Here is a 16470-nt window from a genome sequence, read left to right as displayed (position 1 = left end):
TTCTGGCGTTACGTCCCCACTGGGACAGAGCCTGCTTCTCAGCTTAGTGTTCTTATGAGCACTTCCACAGTTATTAACTGAGAGCTTACTATGCCAATGACCATTTTTGCATGCGTATATCGTGTGGCAGGTACGATGATACTTTATGCCCTGGGAAGTCGAGAAAATTTCCAACCCGAAAAGATCCTCGACCGGTGGGATTCGAACCCACGACCCTCAGCTTGGTCTTGCTGAATAGCTGCGCGTTTACCGCTACGGCTATCTGGGCTCCCAAGCATTTCTTTATGTATTTTTCTAAAGGTTTCTCCAAAGTTTCTTAAATAATCTTAAGGGATTCTACAATAACTCTTACAAACCAGCATGAAAGATTTTCTTTATGTATGTCTCTTAAAGTTTCTCCATCCTTTCTTCAATAATCTTAAGGGATTCAACATTAATTCTTACAAACTAGCCTGAAAGAATTCCATAATGTATTTCTCTTAAAGTTTTTCCAATCTTTCTTCAAGAATCTAAAGGGATTCAGCAATTATTCTTACAAACAATTTTGAAATATTTTTTTTATGCATTTATCCAACCTTTCTTCAAAAATCTCAAGGGATTCAATAATATTTTTTACAAACCAGTCTGGAAGAATTTCTTCATGTATTTCTCTAAAAGTTTCTCCAACTCTTCTCAAGAATCTTGAGGGATTCAACAATAATTCTTACAAACAAGTCTGAAAGAATTTTTTCATGTATTTCTCTAAAAGTTTCTACAAATTTTCTTCAAAATTCTTAAGCATTTCTTTATGTATTTTTCTAAAGGTTTCTCCAAAGTTTCTTAAATAATCTTAAGGGATTCTACAATAACTCTTACAAACCAGCCTGAAAGATTTTCTTTATGTATGTCTCTTAAAGTTTCTCCATCCTTTCTTCAATAATCTTAAAGGATTCAACAATAATTCTTACAAACGAGCCTGAAATAGTTTCTTCATGTATTTTTCTAAAAGCTTTTTCAACCTTTCTTCAAGAATCTCGAGGGATTCTACAATAATACTTACAAATCAGCCTGAAGGAATTTCTTTGTGTATTTATCTAAAAGTGTCTCCACCCTTTCTTTAAGAATCTCAAGGGATTCTACAAAAACTCTTACAAACCAGCTTGAAAGAATTTCTTTATGTATTACTCTGAAGGTTTCTCCAAACTTTCTTCAAGAATCTTAAGGGATTCTACAATAACTCTCACAAACCAACCCGAAAGATTCTCTTTATGTATTTTTCTTTTTCCAGTTTTTCCATCCTTTCTTCAATAATCTTAAGGGATTCAACAATAGTTCTTACAAACCAGCCTGAAAAATTTCTTTCTTCAAGAATCTTAAGGGATTCTACGTGAATTCTTGAAAACCAACCTGAAAGATTTTTTCTGGTATTTCTCTAAAAGATACTCCAACGTTTCTTAAAGAATGTATCATTTTATGTATTTCTTGCAGAAACGTAGTACATGGGACCAAAAAGGCGAATAAGCGGGATAGTAGTTACTTCCTCAGAGATTCCTCCAATAATACCTTCAAAGATGTAAAGGATACTTCAGTACAATTCATTAGAAATTACTCTAGCAATTCATGTTTGATTTGTTTTTGATTAAATCAGTAGACTGAACTGAAAATTCCCACCCATAACATTCAATTTATCGATCAACCAGTTAGAGGAATTCATCCAGAATATGCTGTGTTTCCCAAAATTTTTTGACTTTCGCCCCCTTGAGGACAATATATTTTAGAATCGCCCCCCTCATATGAAATTTTTATTTTACTTTTAAATAACCTTTATTCAGTGTTGACATTCTGATCTAAATCTTATCATAGGTGTAAATTGCAAATGTTTTATTATTTTGCATTCATGACTGGCTTCTGAATCGGTTTTCACTAAACTAAACCATCGATACACTATTGATCCACGTCCTGCTTTTTGAATTTAATATAGATTCGTTAATGATGCAGTTTCAATCACTAGTTATTTTTGAAATAGTTGAAAGAATTTTCAGACATTATGGATAAATGTTTGACCATTAAGACGCCTTTTCTTGCATTTCAAAACATAGCAAAACATTCATGAAAATCCAAAAAAAAAAAAATCACCACTCCTATTTCACTGCAACATAACGAAAAAAGTTTATATATTTTCAAAAATTCAGTAAAACTCGGATGTTTCTTCCTATCATTAGAAGTTTTGGAATAAGAAGTGTCGATAAAAATGTTTGTGAAAAATGGATAACAACAATATTACGCAACAAATTGCAAAATGATGTCTTTTACAGCAGGATACAGTAGGATAATTACGACGAGTGCAGTAAAAATATAGTTCTGAAAAGAGTTGCTTGCCTATTACGATGAGAAATTGCAAAAAAAATCATATATATTTTTTCATCGCCAGATAGTCCTTGACCTACTGAATAACTTTGCCGAAGACAACAGCCTTCTAGCTCTTTTGGATGTTGAGATATCCGTTTGAAACCAATTTTGCACCGCTCCTGTCCACGCTTTTTCCGTTGCCAAGAGAAGGGTGAGGGGTCAGGGGGGATGTCTCACACAAGGAATGTAAGAACAACTAACCGCACTTACATCAAAATTTATTTCAAATTAATTAATCTACTAGTCTCCGAATCGTGGTCATTTAAAAATTTAAGGTTCGTCTCGGGCTTTTAAAGGTTAAGGATTTCTTTTGTATGAAAGGTATATCTTTGTATATTTTTCCATATTTTTACATTTACAATCTTCCAGGCCAGTGATGAATTTTTTTATGCTTCCTCTATGAAACTTCATAAGAAGTTCTTTTTGATTTACTGGTTGAAATTCCTGAAATAAATAGAACAGATAGAGAAACTTTAAAGTAGATGGAGTACCGTGTACCTTTTAATTCCGCTCCTAAATGCTTATCTTTGACAGATACGCGTATTTCGACTACCACTTGCAGTCTTCTTCAGTGTCAGTTACTCGTATCCACTCAGAACAGATATTTCTAAAGAGAAAAGAGAAACTTTAGGAATTTCCTAGGATAATCTTAGTGTTGCTCCTGATATTTTTTTGGTTAAAAAATATTCACGATGATATCCTAGAAGAATAGCCTGTAGCTATTGATAAACTAGTCCTAAAAAATTGCACAAGATATCGTTAGACAATGTACGATTTTTTTTTATTTTTTTTTCTCATAATTATTACGAAGTAATTACTAATAATCAAAAAATCTTTTTCGAAAATCCTATGCGTGTTCGAGAGAAAATACTAAAAGTCATGTCCTGAAGTCATCATTTCACCCAATTTTTTGCTAAGACAAGCCTCAGGCTGAAAGTTTTACATTATTTGTGAAAGTTAATTATGATAGTTATCTTTGCAAAATCTATTGGTAAGATTTATTTCCTAGTATCTAGTAATTTTCTTATCCTAAGGCGGATAGTTTAGCCAGAAGATCCTAGATAAATTTTAAGATGAGTCTGTGGATAATTTTCTTGTATTTTTTTTTTTGAAAAAGTCGGATGAATTCATAAAATATTGTAAAAATTCATTCCTTAGAAAATAGAAACATGCTGACAAAATCCTTGACAAAATACTGATGTGATTCATATAACGTTTATTTTTGCAGAATCCTTGCCTGATATGTGACGATTGATTGATTTGACTTTATTAACGAGATTTTTAGCCCTGGGCTAGTTCATCTCGGGACCAACGGCTTTACTTCCCTTCCGAAGGAAGTCGTCACTATAACTTTTTACGTCATAAGTGACTATGTCGGGGATGGGATTCGATCCCAGGTCCTCGGCGTGAGAGGCGAGTGTTCTAACCACTACACCAGGTCCGTCCCCATATGTGGCGATAGAAGTCCGATTTTCAGTTGTATGCCAAGAATTTTCCATGAAATGTATCATTATTTGTGAGATAAAACGTTTTCAAGTAGGGGAATTTACATATTCTCGGCAGTCTAAGTCGATGCAGCGCTTCTTTTGAAACTTTCTCGGTCATCAGCAGACAAATTACGTGTTCTTCTGTTAACATTTATGCATTCTGTTAACATCCACTATCGATTCATACCGACAGACTTGTTAAAAGCAGAGTGGATTTTAATAAGAGTGGCGTCAATGTCAAAGTTGAAACAGCGACGAACTGTCATTTCCATGCAAATCCGCGTTCCAATCGAGCAGGAGACCTGTCAAAACTGGAACAAGACGTCACTCTTGTTTACAGGCACTCTAGTTAAAAGCTTTTTTGAAATGTTTTCACAAAGCTTCGAACATCTCTTGTCAGTGTGACTATTGTCGGCAGCCTCATTTTCTTCGGCAGCTTTTCAGCAGCTCCAAATCACCAACATTTTGAGGCCTATTCATTTGAACTTATGGCATCTCTGTCGAAATTGTTCGTTCAGTCTCGGAAATCTCGTCAGTGGGAATCTGACAGAACAAAGAATCATCTGAATGTCATCATTGGTGTGATTTGATTGAAGAATACTGTGTATTTGGCGTTTGAAATTTGGTTGCCGATAATAGTCGAAGCCGTAAGTTTTCCTACATGCCTAAAATTAAATCTTGTTTTGAGTAGATTTTTGTATAACGACTAATTATCAACTTGCATTCTATATCAAAATTAAACTTCTTCAATTTATTATTCACAAGCAAAATCTTACATCAACGACATAAATTCATCCAACTTCACACCGAACGAAACGTCACACATTGCCGCAACACATGCAACTAGACATCGCTTTTCTCTGTCACACTGCGAAACAAGTCTCTTTACAGCGGCACGTTGTCGTTCGAACATGTTGCACGTTGCATCACGTTCGCTCCCCCTTCATCCAAAACGAACATCCGACGATGTCGCAACGCAACCAAAAAACTCTCCCACTAGTGGTCTCTTTCTCACTTTCCGCATGTTTTTTTCCGTTCCCTCTTTCCAGGTGAAGATTTGGTTTCAGAACCGACGATCAAAGTACAAGAAAATGATGAAAGCAGCGCAGGCACCGGGCGTCGGGGGAGGACTTCCCCTGGGTGCGCCGAACCAAGGTGGTCACAGTCCGTCGCAGCATCAAAACATGCACCAAGGTGAGTGTCTCCTCCTATTCCATGTCCCCCCTGGTATAGCAGCAAAAGGGGACCATATCGCGTGGTGAATCGACGTCGACGACGCCATGGAAGGTACACGCATATCTACTTGCAACATCAAAGCGCTAGTGGATAGTGTCACAGATCCGGCCGTTCATTCATTAGCATCGGGTTCAGTTGTTATCCCATTTGTCTGGATTGGCGCTCACAATTTTCTACCTTTTGCAAAGGATAAGTGTACTAAAACTAGCTGACCAGACGAGGATAGTTACTTTGATGATCTTTGACTAACATTAGAATGTTTGATTACGTAGAAATGATTCTCCCGATTACGATTCTTGAATTTTCTTTTTTGCGAAACTGTGAAGGTTTTAAAAAATTCTAGGTGAAGAGATTTAATTGGTTACAAGTTAGTTTTGGGTTGCTAAAAAGGCTGTTAAATGTCATGTGTATCAAGTGACTTTGACAATTAAGTATTATAATAAATCTTCGAGCTGTTCAGTGGAATTCCTACAAGTACAAGTCGAGTCTAGTACATGAGAATAAAACGGTCTGCATGTGTTGCAATACTTGGTTATGCGATCCCAAAGATTTGACGGGCATGTATGATTCAAACGAATTTAAACAACATTTTGAACGAAGATCTATGACCAAGCAAGGTCAACCTTTCCCAAAGGTGTTTTAATCAACGTTCAATTGATTGGCTAGTATTGCAGTGGCAACGGCGCCGGCTTCCGCAGTCCTGTAACGCTTCCTACGCAACCCTGCACGCACCGAAACCATGAATATCGATGGACTACCGTCCGAAATAGAAATAAATTAGGATATAATTAGAGGGTTGCACCGCCGGAATAATAATCAGTTCGGATCACGTGCTGCCGGGCTATAGAGGGACCAGTCAGTGGCGTTTGTTTGCAGACGCCAGCCGTGGCCGCCACCGTCATCGTCGTCGCGTCGTCGGACATATAGATACCGACAGAATTCCTCGGGGGTAGCTGACCAAACCCAAACACTAGCAGCAGCAGCAGCTGCTGACATCCCAGCGTTCCTTTTTTTTAACGTGTTTTCTTCCATTCGTTTCAGCACCCGGTGGTGGCTCCAGTAGTGGTTCGCCATCGCACTTCCTACCTCCCGGACACAGTCCAACGCCGTCGAGTACACCGGTCTCGGAGTTGTCACCTGGTAAGTTCCCAATCTCAATTCGTCAAGTTTGGAAGTGCTTCGAGAAACGGATACACGCTTAAATTATTTGACCGACCTTAGCAAAACGAATTGCCAAGAACCCAACGGCTCTGTATTACATGTTTGTAGTTTTTTTTTGAATGACTCATAACTGATATCGGTGCGTCCGTTCCCGAAGCATCTCCGACAGCACCATCCCCGGTTGATCACTAATAGCGTTTTTGCCTTTGACCCTACTGCCGATCGAATTCCAGGCCTCAGTCCGCCCTCGCAAGCACCCTGGGAGCAGAAACCCCCGCCGCACTGGGGCGACCACAAACCACCGCAGATGGCACCGCAGACCAACCACGCACCTCCACAGCCGACCCACGCGCCCCAGATGGGCGGCTACGTACCTCAGTACTGGTATCAACCGGAAACGAATCCATCACTATTAACGTAGGTAGAGCTGGAAGGCTTTTTTTCTTTCTGTCTGTCTCTCTCTTGTGTGTGTTTGTGTTATAGTTGTTGCTATTTTCATTATTATTTTCGATTGTATCACTCTTTCTCTCACTACATCTCCGTTGTTTGATTCATCATCATCATCACGATTCTCTGTTGCTTCTTCTTCTTCTTTTTAATCGTGATTTTCCGACCAACTTGATATTTGTTCTTTTTTATGCTTTGTTGTGCCAAGCTCTTTTCCTGTTTTGTGTGCAATTCTGGGAATTTTCGAGAGCTTGGATTGCGTAGCTAATTACTCAGCGAAAAACTTGGTCGTTTTTTTGGGTGTGACTCTTTTTGTGCAGACATGTGGCAACATTTTAGGGATTTCATTTCAACGACGATGATGGGGTAGTTAGAACCGATTACAATGGGGACAATGGGCGTTGGTTGAAGAACTTGTAAACGCTTAAAAAAGTTGAGCTTTATCAACACCAAATCAATCTTTTAAATTCAGGTAATTTTTTTCGAAAGAAGATAGGGTTTCAATGCTAGTAATGGACCCCTTAGTACCTGAAATTCATTCTAGACGCTTTTCCGCAATGATATCTCAGACGCATATACGTTTTGTGGAGTCTAACAACAAATTCAATGTCTTTACTTCATAGTACGTCCATGAAACATACAAAATCATTCGATTTTTCCAGTGAAATATGCATTTGAAAAACTGTTGTCCGAAAGCCTATTATGGACCCTCCCGGGGTCCATAATAGTATTTTTTTTACAAATTTGACGTTGCGTATTATGGACCCTCCATTTGATTCCCATGTAATCCGGCTCGCTGCCGACGAGCCTATTATGGACCAACTTGGAAATGCGTATTATTGACCCTCTTGTGTGGTTTCATTTACAAAACTGTTCAAATATCTGTATTTATGCGTCTTAAACCAAATATTTTGCCTGAAACTGCTGACTAACAATGTAATCGAAGTTCCCCCGGTGGATTTTCATAGGAATAAAGTTGCTTTGAGTGTGAATTTTATGTTTTTCTGTAGGGGGTCCATAATACGCAAAGGGTCCATAACCGGCATCGACTCCCTATATCAATAAATTTTATCTTTTTGATAACATAAGTTAATAACATTGATAAAAAAGAGAATTATTGTTCCTAAAAATTTAATTTTATTTTAGTTTGCCTCCAACATCCAGAAAACAAATTACAGTCGACTTCCCATTACTTGATATTCCGTATCTTGATAGCAAGGTATAGAACTATAGTAAAATTTAGTTTTTATGGCCAACTCGATTATCCTTTGAACTAATTTTGTGTTTTCAAACTCAATATCTCCCTAATTCAACGGTATATAGAGTAGACTGTATATTATTATAAAGATGTATCTACACAACATTGGTTTATTGGATTTTCTCTCCATAATAAAATGTTCGTAATGAATCATTGACTCCTCTTTCTGCAGCTCAAATTGCCGTAGTGTTGAGGGGCAGCTATACAACAATACCAAGCGGAGAGTCTTGAGTTCGAATCAACTTCCCAAGGCATAACGTATCTTCGTTCTTGCCACATGATTCCAGTTAATAACTGTGGAAGTACGTATCAAAAGAATATGAGAAGAAGGCCTTTTCCCAGTTTGGACGTAATGCTGCCGACTTATTATTCTTATACCAATTGTTTCTTTAATCCCAGTTTGTTTTCAATTACCTTAGGTGTTGTACAAAGTTTGGCCTTCATGTTGACATAAAATTTCTCTATTGGACGAAGTTCTAGCGAGTTCCGTGAATTGAAGAACAACGTGAACACTGAACAGAATTAACGCTTACCTTACTCTCACAGGACCCGCCAACTTCGGGTTTCTACAGCTGAATTACCACTGCTAAATCGTTTTAATCTCCTTGAACTTGAAATCCCAAGTTTTTTCCAATCCATGTGTGGGATACAATAGGTTTTATTTTTCGTTGCCCCACTAATCGAGTTTAACCAAGCTCAGGTCATTTTGATAGATCATGCATGGCAAGACAAAGTCAATCTGTCAAAATGACTTGAAAATTGGCTTGTTTAGTGATATCCAGTTTTCAGCATATTCTGGTTCTACGTCAAAAATTGAGCCAGAACCCAAAATTTCTTAATTTTCCATGTCATGCAACTACTTTTAAAACACGTTTGAAGTTAGTACGCATATCTATTTTGAATCACCCCTCGAACAATTTACATCGAGATGAGCTGTCATTATTTAAATTGAAACGGCATTGAAAGTACACACTGAAATCTTCAATATTCATTTATAATGTCCAGATTAAGATATTGGAGCGCAATAAAATTGCGTTCTACTTAGAAAAACCTGTTCTTTTGATCAAACTACGAAAAACTGTGACATCGCTAAACAACCCGATTGTCAAACTTATGCCATCTCGAAAAACATTTGACAGAAGGCCAACGTAAATATTGAACTCTTAGCTAATTTCAGTTGATATTTCATAAAATTTTGTCTACACGCCAAAAAGTTACCAGTAGGTCTTCGTGCCTTATTTGTAATGTCAAAACCAAGGTATTTATTTTTTCTTTAAAATACCTTGGTCATAACAATTTTGCTTTTGATTGTGTCCCAATCCGAAACAGTTGAGACAAACGATTGCGAGCGAGCCTGCTTCGTTTATTTTGATGACAATTTGATTCACTGATGCAAATACAAATAAAGTCAATTGACATTGAAAGCTCCCAGTTAATGACTGTCTTATGATGAGCACGAAGATGAGATGCGACCCTTTCCCCATTTTGGACGTAATGCCAGAGAGAAGAAGAAACAGAAAAACATCTCTTAAGGGTTAGGCAATAATGGGTTCAACTTCTTTTAATATTTTCACCCACTGATTCTTAAAAGTACTGACTTTTCATCTTAGCTGTTCTACAAAGCTTGGCTTTCAAGTTGACCCAAAATTTCTCTATCGGACGAAGTTCCAGCGTGTTCGGTGAATTGAAGCCTTGTTCAAACAACGCTCTATATTACGTAATATAACAAGATGATATCCCATATTACGAAAAGTGTTCACACTACGCTGAGCTGAAATAGCTTGACGTTTATCATAGCAATCACGAATAACAATAATATTGATGTGAAAAATGATCAATTCCGAGTTTTATTCGGTAAAATATGCAACCCCCGCTTCTGCGATTCTTCCGGAATCTCTTTGGAACTCTTCCAGATTTTCTCTGGATGATTTCCGGACACTCTATGGGATTTTTTGGATTCCATCTGTAGTTTTTTCAGACTCAATCTGGACATTTTTCAGGACTCTATCTGGGATTCTTTCGGATTTCATGTGGGATTTTTGCAAATTCCATGTGAGATTCGACCGAACATCGTCTGGGATTCGAATGGAATCCTTCGGGCATACTTCCGAAATCCAGCTGGTATTTTTGAAACTCCCTCCGGCTTAGAAGAAATAATTTTCTGTAGGATTCGCATAGAAATCGTCTAAAATGCTTTCAAAGTTCTTCCTGAATCATTCCAAGAGGCGTGCAGGGTCATCTCAAGATACTTTCAGAATTCTTTATGATTGTTTCCAGGATGGTTCCAGAATCCAGGAAGGACGCTTCTAGAATCCTTTTAAGATGCTTCCTCAATCGTTTCTAAAGGCTTCCAGAATCCTGTCAGGATGCTTCCAGGATCCTTTCAGAATGCTTTTAGGATTTTTTCATGCTTATAGGATCCTTTCAGGATGTTTCCAGGATCCTTTGAGGATAATTTCAGGATGCTTCCTGGATTCTTTTAGGTTGCATCTAGGATACTTCCAGAACCCGTTCAGGATGCTTCCAGAATCCTTTCTTGATGCTTCCAGGATCGTTTTAAGATGTTTCCAGGACCTTTTGAGGATAGTTTCAGGATTCTTATTGAAAACATGCATCCAGGATACTTCCAGAATCTGTTCAGGATGCTTCCAGAAGGCTTTCCTGATGCTTCCAGGATCCTTTCATGATGCTTCCAGGAGCCTTTCAGAATGCTTCTAGGATTTTTTGAAGATGCTTCTAGGATCCTTTCAGGATGCTTCCAGGATCGTTTTAGGATGTTTCCAGGATCATTTGAGGATAATTTCAGGATGCATCCAGGGTTCATTTACGATGTTTCCAGAATCTGTTCAGGATGCTAGAAGAATCCTTTCAAAATACTACAAGAATCCACTCAGGATGCTAGCAGGATCTTTCCATGATGATAGAAGAATCCTTTCAGGATGCTAGAAAAATCCTTTCGGGATGCTCGAAGAATCCTTTCAGGATACCTGAAGAATCCTTTCAGAATACTAGAAGAATCCTTTCAATATGCTAGCAGAATCTTTCCTTGATGCAGGCTGGAAATAGAACAATCGTCTGCTGAAACAAATTCTATCAAAAGTTACTGACCACTGTAAACATTGCTCTTTATATAATTTAGATGCATCGGACTGATCAGAATGTGATATCAGACATATCATGTTGGATTCGTAATGTAGAGTGACAGCTGATTTGTATGGGATATTAGGTAAAATAGAATGTGATATAGCTTCTAGGTTACGGAACTCTCCATATCACGTAATATAAGCTCTAGTCTGAACGTAGTATTGAGGTACAAGACAACGTTGCTATCTCTGTACCATTCTAACTCCTGCCGCGAGTAAAGGCAGGATACAAAACGTCTGCAATGATGTATGTCTCGTCCTGCATCACGACATACCTCGGATTTATCAGCCACTCTTAATACAGCTTCCAAACAACGTGGGTATAATAGTTTCACTATGGCGCCCTCGTGACCTTGTAAATGTGGAGACCGGAACCAGATCGAAAACTCCGACTGCTTCGCCAAATAGCAGATCGGAAGCAGAATCGTTCGATGCTTGAACAGAATCAAAACCTACATTACCTTTACCGGAACAGCTAATTTCGGTTTTCTGCCGCTACATCATCACTGCTAAGTCGTTTTAATCTCCTTGAATGACTTCACCTCCCGGGAAATCATGTAATGATGAAGTCCCAAGTATTTTCTGACCCATATGTGACAATCAGGTTTTAGCGGTTTCAGAGACGATGACGCCCTTATTCGAATGCCATCTCGAAAAACACTTGACAGATGGCCAACGTAAACATTACACTCCTAGCTTATTTCAGTCAAAACTTCATGCACACGCCAAAAAGTTACAACTCAGTCATTGTGGGTTGAAACCTTTATTTTTTTTAAAGCTGAAGATAGTTAAAAATAAGAAAGAATTGATTTGACTGGCTAAAATTGGAGATTACTTTTCCTAAACACTAAATATGGCCTTTTGGTTGATCCAAGCTAAGATAATTTCAATTCTTGTGTCAAACTCTAATTGATTAATTGAAGTATTATAAAAACTTGGACATATCTTCCAAGAAAGGTAAAATTATGCAGGATATCCATAAATTTGCTTCGTTCTATGTTTGTATTCAGCTCGTCCATAGATTCAATCGATATCATGAAATTTTACTGTATCCTGTTGGTGTCAAAACCGATTTGATATAACAAATTCAACTCAAAACGCAAATAATCTTACATCGGATCCAAATTTTTCATCAATCAAGTCAAAAACAGTTCTGGAATTTAAACGCTTATCAAATTCGTGTCAAACTTCCTGCCAGCCAGCTGTTCGCACAATCTCAACAGAAATAGTGTTATTTCCTCTCGAAGTTAAATGGCAAACATCTTCGTTAATTTTGCTTGATTCAGCACATGCAAACGATTTCACTTCTGTTAGCTCAACAGTCCTCTATCTGTTGATATCGTACACTTCCATATGCACCCATTTTCGATAAATGTGAGAACGAAAGAACCGGGCGCTATAATTGGTTTGTTTCTTTTTGTTTGCTCTCACCTTGAATAGAAGCAAATGCAAGAAACAAAAAAAAAATCAGAAACGAAACAATTTGCGATTGATTTTTCAATTTCCTGTCTTGAGCTGTTTGATCTAATTGGCTAAACGATTCGGGAGAGTGTCCTACTATTCGGTGGTGGGGTCGAACAATCATCACTGCAATTACGAAGCAAACTGTCATTTCAGATATGTTCCGTTTGGATTGGTGTGGTTCAAAAAATCTTGTTGTGTGTAATGAATTGTGAATTTTTCAGTTGTTGAGTGATCTTTCAAAATTTTTGCTTATTTAAATAACATCTGAACTAGAATTTTCAAATAAACTTTTATAAAATTATCACTTGGATTACTGAAAAAAAAAATCCTAGGAATTCCATAATTAAGTTCATAAAGAAGGAGGTTTCTGACAAGAAAATTGGAGGTATATTCTGTTAGAGAAACAGTTGGACTGATCCTGCTTCTCAACTTAGTGTTCTAAGAGCACTTCCACATTTATAATCTGAGAGCTTTCTCTGATAATGTTGTTTCGCATTCGTTTATCGTGTTGAAGGTACGGTAGTATTTTTTGCCCAGGGAAGTTAAGAAATTCTCGTCGCAAAAGGATACTGATGGGACCGGGAGCCTTGAATCAAACCTTGAACAAATATGATAATTCTTGTAGCAATAGGCCTTGGTCCAATTTTTAAACCAAACTCTAAAGTTTAGGTAAGAGCCACATGTTTACTATTTTTGATCAACGTTTTGTATTGGTTTCAATCCAAAAAACATTTCTCCGATTTTTGTAATTTTGCCGCACCCCTTGTATTAAACTTACATTTTGGGTGAATTTTGTTTTCCGTGCACCTTCAGAAATGTCAGATAGGAGCAACCCCAGTGTTAAAAAATTAGACCGGACTAACCCCTGCGGTAGTTTTATCGACTAAGTGAACGTCAAACATGATCAAAAGGACACACTCTATCGTATTATCAACTAAAACAAGTTTTTATCGAAAGTTTCAGGATCCTTTTCAGATCAAACTAAAATCTCAACTCTAACCTTCCTAATCCTGATTAACGTAGTACATGTATCATCAGTATATCTCAAAGTCCATCATAACTTTGTTAGCTCAGGAGTCCCTGTAGATGTTTTTGCCTAATCAAGCGACATAAAGTACAATTAATCACATCCCACATCCACCAATCAACACTTCCACACAAATATTCGTTCGAAAACTGCATAAGGCTAATTCATCCCTCACTTATCTGTATCATCCATATATAGCCAGAGGAACAGGGAAGCGATGTTTGATGAGTACTACTCCTCTAGGATACCCAGATTCGAGTCACATCAAAGGTAATTTTCTTTTCTGAACAAATTTGTTCCACTAATCAAACAAATAGTAGTCATTTGGAATGATGTAGATCAAATGTAATGTTTGTGTCCACTTTCTGTATTACGTATGATTTTATAAGTTTGTCAAGGCAAAATTTGACCGTTCCAAGTAAAACACCTTTGATGTGACAGTAATCTGCACTGAAGTTAGAAAGTTTTTTCAGTTGTGGCGTTACACAATCGTCATTAGTTTTGAATATGATAAATACTATTTTTGCGGTTTCAACTAATTATAAAAATTGTCTTTAATGATTTGATAAAACCATACTATTTTACTCGATTCCACCATTTTATAGTTGTCTGATATTTCAGTTGCTCAACATCCATCTAACATATTTTTTTTTCTATTTTCCATTACAGGGTGTGGCCAGCCGTTTAACAAAACGAGAATGTAAATTATAATTTTAACTATTCCTAGTGTGTAATAGAGCAAAGTTTAATTACAAAAAAAAAAACACAAACACATTTTGAACATGAAACCTACAGCGAATGGCGCAAAACGGAAGAAACAACGGAAAGAACAGTTGCAAACCAACAGGAAGTGAAACAAAATTTAAACCTAAAAAAAAGCTGAACCCGTGATCTGATTAACAAGTAGTGTATTAAAGTAGTGAAAATTGCAAAGTAACCCAAAAACGTCGCTCAGTCCGACTCGATGTTGAGGCCCCGGGGAGAGTGGAATGAGAGCACACACGTGAGCTGGCAGTTCCTTTAATCACAGCACAGTACACATCAAATCCGTACGAGTTAAAGAGAAAAAAAAGAATATATGTAACAACGCATGAGAGTGAGCGACGAGGTCAATCCCCAACCTTGGCTTGAGTCGAGACAAACGGACGGATGTCAATCGATCGAGTGCGAGAGAAAGCTGAGAGAAACGAGAGCTTTGTGCAATATTTGTAAGTGTTAATCGTAACTGTAACTTTTGTGTTTCATCGTTTTTATTTTCTGAGTACTATGAAAAGGTTGTTGAGAATCTTTCCTCGAAGAGAGTGGAACATATTTGAATCTACTTAAAACAAAACTGAAGTTTGTTGACAACGACCAGCATACAAACATTCCCATAGCGAGATCAGGCTGGTGATTAGAAAAACGACATTCCAATCTTATACGTTAGGATTCCGTTGGCATTTTTTTCAATTAGACACTGGTAATTGAATTTCCTACAATACATTAATTTCGCTGCCATTGTACCAACAGAAAGCTTTTAACACAATAAGCGGAGTGAATATTTTATCAAGACATCAAATCTGACAACAGCACACAAGCGAAATAGTGAACATCAACACAAGCAGAGGAAACTCATGTTTAGAAAATCAAACTAATAGCAATTTCAAATGAACAAGTTTTAACCGATTTGCATTAAAAACTGTAAATACAAGACACTATACTGGTTTGGCGGAAAAGAATCGTCCGGGGATTGATTATTTCCAATCCAAGACAACAAAAAAATAACATCAAAAGACAGCGAACCAATCGAATTTAGACAGCGTTGAAGACGAATAACCATGCAAAACGAGCTAGATTCTTATTTCGTGGGTGTAACGAATGGTTGTGTGCGTGCCAGAGAAGATATGTGAATGAGAGATCGAATGATCCAAATTGCTCTGTAAAAACAGTACTAATAAGCTAGAAGGAAAACACACGTTAGTGGTGATGATTGTGATTAGCCGATAATTAAATTAACAGAGAGCGATGCAGACATCTAAAGCAAATTTGTACATAAACAAAAAACACATTTACGATACAAAAAATCAATACAAGGATGTAATTAAGTTAAACAATTGTATTAAAATATTTAAAAATGATTTGCGAGTAAGTGACACTGCTACCCTAGGAGAAAATGGAAATCCAACAGAGCAAATGGGTAATTTTGCGAGCGACGAGTACAGTGCGTAGGGAAATTGATTTGAAATTTTAGCAAACCAATAATCTTGAATGAGAAAAAAGCAAAATACAAAGATTTAATTGATTGGACGAAAGTGAGATTTTCTTTCGATGAGAAAAAAAGTTTGGAAAAATTAAGTATAACAAAGAATAATAAAAGCTTGCAAGTGCAGGGCGCACCTCGAATGGGAAAGATAATCTCTGTGGGAGTCGTATGTAGGTGATAAGAATTGTTTATTATTATATTATAATGATATAATGTAATGAAAATTATATTATGAGAAAATCCTGTAACGATTGTGAATGTAAATTGCAAAATTCGAAAACGGTATTAAAATATTATTTTAAAAATTTAATCGTTGCGTTGGCGTTGGTAGTTTATCCGAAATATTCCTTTCTTAAGTATCGAGATAGCGGTAGGCCTTGCCGCGAGTGGTCATGTTTTGGACTTCTCGACACGTTTTTTTTCGCGTTCTGCGCGACAGCATTTTTACTCGATTCTCTTGTATAGAGAGGTGCTTGTGAAAAGTAATCTTTGAAATTCGTGTTGAGCTTCTTTAAATCGTATTCAAATTAAATTTTCACGTTTGTATAAAAGTGTTCTGTAGTTTTACTGGGTTTCGGCTGCATAGCGAAGGAAGCATCAATCTGGTGAGTTTTTTC

At 37.2% G+C, this 16470-nt stretch overlaps 1 protein-coding gene across 5 annotated transcripts in view; it reads left to right on the top strand.

Moving 5' to 3' along the window:
* Nucleotides 1–16163, top strand: part of LOC5572304 (homeotic protein distal-less) — a 206985-nt gene extending 190822 nt beyond the window's left edge. For 2 of the 5 annotated variants that reach the window (XM_021843017.1, XM_021843021.1), the window contains exons 4-8: nucleotides 4925–5069; nucleotides 6153–6251; nucleotides 6491–6689; nucleotides 13810–13881; nucleotides 14281–16163. In XM_021843017.1, coding sequence (XP_021698709.1) covers nucleotides 4925–5069; nucleotides 6153–6251; nucleotides 6491–6689; nucleotides 13810–13881; nucleotides 14281–14299 — 534 coding nt within the window. In that variant the 3' untranslated portion in view covers nucleotides 14300–16163. The remainder of the gene's footprint in view (nucleotides 1–4924; nucleotides 5070–6152; nucleotides 6252–6490; nucleotides 6690–13809; nucleotides 13882–14280) is intronic. The other 3 variants (XM_021843018.1, XM_021843020.1, XM_021843019.1) reach the window with 3 other exon arrangements.
* The last annotated feature ends 307 nt before the right edge of the window (nucleotides 16164–16470 follow it).

This window comes from Aedes aegypti, chromosome 2 (assembly GCF_002204515.2).
Source record: "Aedes aegypti strain LVP_AGWG chromosome 2, AaegL5.0 Primary Assembly, whole genome shotgun sequence".
In the NCBI taxonomy this organism is placed as follows: Eukaryota; Metazoa; Arthropoda; class Insecta; order Diptera; family Culicidae; genus Aedes; species Aedes aegypti.
Note: the sequence above shows the minus strand (reverse complement) of the source record. Positions and strands in the feature narration are given on the sequence as shown.